At 32.5% G+C, this 7,368-nt stretch overlaps 2 protein-coding genes across 3 annotated transcripts in view; one reads left to right on the top strand and one right to left on the bottom strand.

Annotated features, from left to right (window-relative positions):
• Nucleotides 1-3,632: 3,632 nt before the first annotated feature.
• Nucleotides 3,633-5,189, bottom strand: LOAG_11066 (hypothetical protein; the record flags this gene model as incomplete). The annotated part of the gene is made up of 6 exons (XM_020448284.1): nucleotides 3,633-3,756; nucleotides 3,873-3,879; nucleotides 4,142-4,240; nucleotides 4,309-4,455; nucleotides 4,614-4,704; nucleotides 5,103-5,189. The coding sequence occupies 6 exons, from the start codon at nucleotides 5,187-5,189 to the stop codon at nucleotides 3,633-3,635; spliced, it is 555 nt and encodes a 184-aa protein (XP_020301559.1).
• A 1,413-nt stretch (nucleotides 5,190-6,602) lies between these two features.
• The window catches only part of LOAG_17891, a gene marked incomplete at its 5' end in the record, with an annotated part of 19,676 nt that continues 18,910 nt past the window's right edge, over nucleotides 6,603-7,368 (top strand). The window contains one exon of one of the 2 annotated variants that reach the window (XM_020450555.1): nucleotides 6,603-6,845. In XM_020450555.1, the coding sequence (XP_020305752.1) occupies nucleotides 6,691-6,845 (155 nt within the window). The remainder of the gene's footprint in view (nucleotides 6,846-7,368) is intronic. The other variant, XM_020450554.1, reaches the window with a different exon arrangement.

The following is a 7,368-nucleotide window of genomic DNA, read 5'->3' as shown; positions in this document are numbered from 1 at the left end:
CAATTTCATGATAACAATTGCAATCCCCATCAGATATCAAAGTATCACTCAATTTCATGATAACAATTGCAATCCCCATCAGATATCAAAGTATCACTCAATTTCATGATAATAATTGCTATCCCCATCAGATATCAAAGTATCACTCAATTTCATGATAATAACATCAAATGTGCTTACATCAAATGTCAACAACATATTTTGTAGAAATATGGAAATTCCTTAAACAATCAATTGTAAAACATTTCAAAGTAGCTTTCCTATGAGAAAGGAAAAGATGTGCTATTCTAAAATATATAAACATAATTTTCAATTTTTATAAAAATTTATTCGAATCGTCCAGCATATGACAAATGACGCTTATAAATTAGTTAAAGAAATTTTTTTTTTTCTTTGTTGAAGAATTTTTTTTTAAATTATTTCCTGTTTTACTACTAAAAATTAACATATCATTTGGACGAATAAATATGCAAATCAAGTGCCAATTAGTCTGTTAATGCTTTGTAAACACTCGAAGTTTATTAAATTGTTTAATATTCAATTGAAACAATATCACAATAACAACCAATAATAATATTAGGATAATAGTGAAAAAAAAAATGCAAAAAGTGCATGATAGTTGATAAGATGTAAGAAGAAGAGAAGAGATAAGGATGGAAAAATGAGAACTTTTATTTTACTGAAACTTTTTTCACCAACAAAAGAATGGGAAGGAAAAATATTTGTGCAAATGAATATGTTGGAAAAATAAATGAATAAGCAAATTAATTAATTAACTAATTAATTAACTGATTAAAATGTTGAAAAACAAGATCCATTGGTTAGGAAAAATTTCATAAAAATTTAAATACAAAGATGGATGAATTCAAGGTTAGTTTTTACTTTTTCTCTCTTAAGTATACTATTGTAAAGGAAATTTCACAATATGTCATTTATCATGTTCGTCAAGGTCAACGATATACAGAAAAAAAAATCTAAATTTCATTCATGTTGAAAATCTGATGAAAAAAAAAAGTTTGTGAAATTTGCGAGAGAAAGGGGGGAGAGGAAGAGGGAGAGGGAAAGAAAGATGTAAATAGAAAGTTTTTGAAAATCTTCGATATATGATATTAACAGCATTCAATACAAATTTAACTTTGAAATATTTCAATTCTTTATTTCGATCTCCCATTTTAGTTAATTATGTTATTCTTCATTATATTGGTAAATAATCATTTCTTAGGTCATTTCTTTTTTTTTATTCCTTTTCGTCTGTCTAAGAAATGAAAATTTCTCTTTATCTTTATTGGACTATGTCCATTTGCGGGAAATGATGACATAAGACGGAAGAGTACAGTTGTACTGAAACAAAATGTGTCAAATTTGAGATAAGCAAAACGACTATTGAATATTTTAAAACTGAAATTTCAAAAATTAGCATTGGAATAGCAAATCTCTCAACATCTAAAGCATTGAACTGTTAAGAAATCATTCAAATCTCAAATATTCCTAAAAGGTATCGAAATAAAGAAGGAATCAAAGAGCTTACTTTCAATTGCAGTGATTTTTTTTTTTAAACGTGAAATAAAATTTGATAAGATTAAAATTGGAAAAAAAAATGAACCGTATGTTTTTGTTTCGTAAATCAAATGGTTTTTCTCGGAAATGTGTAAGAGAAGTTCACGCTCATTTTAAGAAATGAAAAAAATATTTTAAAAAATTGTTTGTATTTCTGCCATTCCTTCCCTTCATTAAATAATGAAGGGAAGGAATGGCAGAAATATAAACAATAAAGAAAATCGGCACTAAAGTAATAAAATATTCCCATAAAAAAAAAAAAGAGGGAGTTAAAATAAGTGCACCTGATTACAAATGCTTCCTTAACCTTTCAATGCAAAAATGATTCACGTAAATTAATACTTCTTCCGAAATGGATAATATTAAAAAAAAACCAATTAGTTTTTCTTTATAGTAAATCAATTTCTATATGTCAATCATTACGAGGTATATATTTGTTAATCCCTGAAATGGACAAAAAACAGAGCATGTTTTTAGTTTCCCAGTACAATGGATATATCAAATGAAAACAAAGCTCAGCAAAAGTCTTAAATGATCACTCTAGAGAATTAATCTTTATCACTCTGCTCATCTTTAGTGCCATTAAGAAGACACTGTATTCTCTCACTTCTCTTATGATAAAACATTAATAACTTGTCTGGAAGAATGATGAAAATGGTTAGTCATGCAAGGCGATGTGACGATAATGAATTCGAATTGGTTTACTAAAAATCGTGAGATATACAATATTATCTTATATTAAAAGAAAAACTTACGAAGATTAAAACCATCAATGTAAATTCTTTAAACAAATGAATTTTCTCAAAATAAATTTCACAAAACCTTAAAGCAGAATCGATATACCTCCCGGCAATACTATTTCTTTCCGACCTTCTTTTTTGACTAAAAGACTATAGCAAGTTTTCAAAACAAAGGGTCAGTAACCTAAAAAAACAAAACATTTTTTCGGTGTTGGCAGGGATGACTTTAAAAAATTAACATTACTAACATTATACGCGAAAAATCCTTTGACAAAATTATTCATTCACACAAATATACAATTCAAAACTTTTCACAATCGATAAGCAGTTAGCAAAAACTTTCTTTCTATTGCTCGCTTGCTTCCATTAAACATCGAAAGTATTTCTGCTGGTTAAAAAATAAATAAATTTATGGAACTGAAATAACGAAATTAAAGTGAATGACAAGGATAAAACTACTAACAACTAAATTAATACAAGAAAACAGAAATAAAATACCCTAAGTGACTGATATTCTAATTGACTCATATTTTCATGCAAACTCCACAGTTTAATTATGGAACGAAAAATGACATCAGAACTATAAGAATTAAAATAAAATATTCATAACAGTCAAGAAAATTTTGAGAACTAATACAGTTTATTTTTACATGTTTCGCTGAAGGAAAAAAATCCATTCACAAATGTGAACAATAAATGATTTTCACTTAATGAAAGTAAAAAAATGCAATAAAATATTCAAAACATCGAACGAAGCAAATATCCTAATTGACTCATATTTTCATGCAAACTTCACAGTTTAGTTAGGGAATGATACGAAAAATGACATCAAAACTATAAAAATTAAAATTAATTTCTGAGTTGGCGCCACCACACATAGTAATGCTGTACAACTTTGATTACGCCATAATGTACTGTAAAAAGGTATTAGCCGTTGATCACTATTATTTATCATAATAGCAGTCCGCAAATTCGACTTTAATGAACAGAAAATACTACTTTAATACTACTTTAATGAACAGGAAATAGGGAAACTAATACATCCTTAACAAAAGGCGAACTGTTTCTATAACAGGTGATAAAATCGATTAAACCCACCTTAGTAATACATCTCAGTATGAAAAGTGTCGGCCTTCGGCATAACTTGGAAATCATCAGTATACGGTGATATTGAATCCTAATATTTCATTATGCTAAGCCAGAAGAAATCATGACGTACGTCAGTATTTTCAAATCGACCGTTAAAATGACCTATACAGGAGACCAGTTTCCAAGATATGAGAGGATTTGCAGAAAATTGATGAATAAATGCGCATCTGAAAACGGACTTCGAGATCAAATTTCAAGAGACGATTGGGGAAAAGGAGTTAACTTGTCATTATGCATTTGAACAGCTGATACGTCTTCCGGACGTGGTCCACTATTGATACCGTCGAGTAGTCTTAACTTAGCGTCGATTCTGAAATCAAATAATTGTAAATATAGAAGAAAGACAAAAAAAAGAAAATTTAGTTGAGGAATGTTGAAACTGCTCCGAAGCCTTTCAATGACTGTATTCCGGATACTAATACGCACCCAATCCCTGGAAAAAGCTCAATCCAGGTGATATTTAGATGGATTAAACAGGAAAAATGAGTCCCTATATTTCAATAATGCACAACTACTGTAATTTAGAGTGCAGTGAAATGTCAGGACGGGTTCTGCAATGAAAATAAAGAAGAAAAAGCACAAATCCAAACTTCATTTGGAATTGAAGCTTTTTCCACAAGATTACAAGTAAAATTTCTAACCATGTACTAGAAATATCGGATATAAGGGTAAGGCCTGAAAAAAAATTCAGTTACCTTTTTTTTCGTCTTGCACTTGTTTGTAGATTAGAATTTTGGTTTTTAAAATGCACTCGACGATATTTTCTTCTACCGCAGCGAATATTTTATCGAAATCTGCAACCAGGACATTTCCAAATTTATAATAAGCTTTCTGAAAATTGGAATAATATAAGCCGAATGACCTCTGCTTTCCAACTCCATCTCATCCTGTTCATATTGAGCAGCCATAATCGCTGCTGTGTACTCTGTTACTTGCTTGTCGCAATAGTCGAATTCTTTCTTGGCTTTCCGGACCTTTTCACTCATTCGTGACACTTCCTTCTCAGAATCTGGAAACTTCGAAAAATAATGGATAAGGAAAGATTTTGGGGATTCAAACGGTTAATTAATTAGTTAACTTGAGAATACTCTTTTTTGGGATCTACAGAACCAAAAAACTAAGGAAAGCATGAGTAGAGAGGACATTTAAACCACCAAATTTACACACTTCGCAACGCACGCTGCAGCTTCTGTTTTACTTTTACAAATTTCTTCGCTTTCTGTTCATCAGTAATAAGATATTGTCGCCAGTTCTCGGCCTAAATTAAAAAGAATATCAAGGAAAAATCATTGTGAAAAGCTCCAAAGAAGTAAAAGGCTACATGCACACCGCCCAGGATAAAGCAACAGTAAGGCAAATGACCTCAAAAATGCACTATGACAATTGTATACGTCCATCAGTCCAGACAATAACATGTGCTGACAGCAATGACAAAGTGCTGTCGCTTTACAGTATTTCAGCGTAAAAACGAAGATACAAATATATGACACGCGTGGTAACAACTGCTACATCCATATCAGTACATGCAGTTTAGAAATATCACATCTTGACAATGGGTGATTAGTTCAATAACAAGTATAAACAGTTTTGATGTGAAATCGTAAGAAAATCAAATTTCTACTATTTAAAAGGCAAATTATGATGTAGGTAAAATACCACCTCGTCGTTCTCACTTTTAACGTCTGTTTCAAACTGTCTGATACAGTTCAACAATTCCACTACTTCGTTAACTTCACTAGCCATGACGCAATTCCTACAAAGCATATCATAATGTAAAATATATTCTTTCCCATTACACTTGACCACTTATATATCAGTTAAGACTAAGTAGTAAGATAGAGTTATCTCCAATTAATTTATTCAACCCAGATCCCAGCATATCTTCACATCGAAATTTCAGTACAACTTCCGTCCCTACTTCATTCCTTTGAATGGAATAACTTCCATTAGGAACTATCACGCTATGCGAGAAAGAAATTATAAATTACTCTCGAGAGTGACTAGAATCGGCGGGAGTGAAAACTGAAATTCGAATGATGCCTCAAGAAAAGATTATCTGGTACTATGTCCGCTGGAATATTCCTCTTGATCCGATAAAGGTTAGAAAATTTTTCACTCTTCCACCGAATCAAATTTAACACTTGACCTTTTGGGTTTAAACATCTAAAGACCAATTTCGGAATCACTTTATAAACCGAAACCAACCTCCAGATTTATAAACTTCGAAGAATTTATATTTAAAATTAGAGCGCCATAATTGTGCTCTTTCATGGTCCCATAACGAAAAAGATCGTAATCCTGGCAAAGTTCTTATACATATGATGAGGAGAGTTTGTTTCAGGCCTTTAATCCCGTTTGTTTTTTGAAACATATCCCGGGATAATCCGGTGTTAATTCACCCGGATTGATGCGTGAAGAATTTTCACGATGAAATAGCGCTGTGTGAGTGTGTACGCACTGCATACACAAGACATACATACATATATCGATTAGTTTGAGTGCTCCGTGCGGTTTCGAAATATGCACAGCCGGCTAGGGAGCATTTTGAGTGTGTGTGTATGTGCTGGGTATGGGCGATGGAAACGTCGTACCCTAGTCGATCATCCACCTCGCCGTTTATAATTTCTGCGTAAAGTTTTCCCGAGATTTTCCAAATACCACTTCAGGCAGCTATCAAACCAATACATATGTATGCTGCTTCTCGGTCTAAATCTTTCCTATACGTTAACTTACATTTTTTGCACGCTTAGCATGCATTTACATCCGGAAAGAACATGTATGACCTCCGAACTATGTTATGCCTGCACAGGTGTTTTCATCCACTAGTACAACCATACCATATATACTTGCAATTTTGTTATGCACTTGTGCTACGGTTTCGTAGCATCTTTTTGAACATTTTATGTTGTAGAGAGAAGATATGAGTAGGGTAGACTTCCTACCCACATGTAGTTCCTTTCCCCATTGGGTAACTTTTCCTTTCCTCCACTCATCTGTAGGTTGCTTTCCAAATGTGGGAAATTTATTGTTGCATAAAGGACACATAAACCCATGGCATACGTGGCGATACTACGCGTTCACGTGAGACCGTTGCAAGTTGGATCGTGAAGTCTACGTTCATTCTGAATGTCTGTCACATAATTCCAGCCTGCGTTATTTCAGCATTTTATAGCAGATATACAGGCACTAATTGTGCAACAGTTTCGGGGAAAGTTGTAGAGAAGTATTTCCGGATTCGATCAAAATGCCTCGTGGAAGACCTCGAGGTCGTGGTCGAACTTCAGTCGGAAAAACAGTAGCTAAGTCATCACCAGCATGCTCTAGTCGTAATCGAGGACGTTCAAAACCAACTGGTAGTTCGATGAAATCAAAATCCACAAAATCTTCAAAATCCAAAGAGTAATAGTTCCATGTAGTTCGAATAAATGCAAAATCTCTTCAGCTACCGGGTGGTGCTCGTTGTTTGTTTCGGTATAATGGTTATATGGCTGCAGTACTGGCCTGAGTTTTTTGAGACGACTGTTTTTCTCATTTTTTCATTATTATTTGCTATTAGAAGTAATTGGAGCAGATTTAGTGGCTTATGGATTATTTTGGTTCATTTTAGTCCTTTCTCTTACCTTCATTTCTGAAATTTTCTTTAAAATTTAATGGCTAAAATCGAATGAAAATTCCTTGAATGCGAAGGATTTCGAAATTTAAATTTTTTGCGTTAAATGCAGAATGAAAATATATCTTTGTTTATGAACTTTTTAGACAATTCTTAATAATAAATTAAATTTTACGATGAAATGGTTTTGTTTTGATATAAAAACCCTAATATAGATTGGACACCTAATATAGATTGGGTGGTACTCTCCTGGCTGAGAGTACCACCCAATCTATATTAGGTGATTTGATTTCTAGAAAGCTTATTTTTGCA

The sequence above is a fragment of the Loa loa genome, assembly GCF_000183805.2.
Source record: "Loa loa unplaced genomic scaffold supercont3.146, whole genome shotgun sequence".
In the NCBI taxonomy this organism is placed as follows: domain Eukaryota; kingdom Metazoa; phylum Nematoda; class Chromadorea; order Rhabditida; family Onchocercidae; genus Loa; species Loa loa.
Note: the sequence above shows the minus strand (reverse complement) of the source record. Positions and strands in the feature narration are given on the sequence as shown.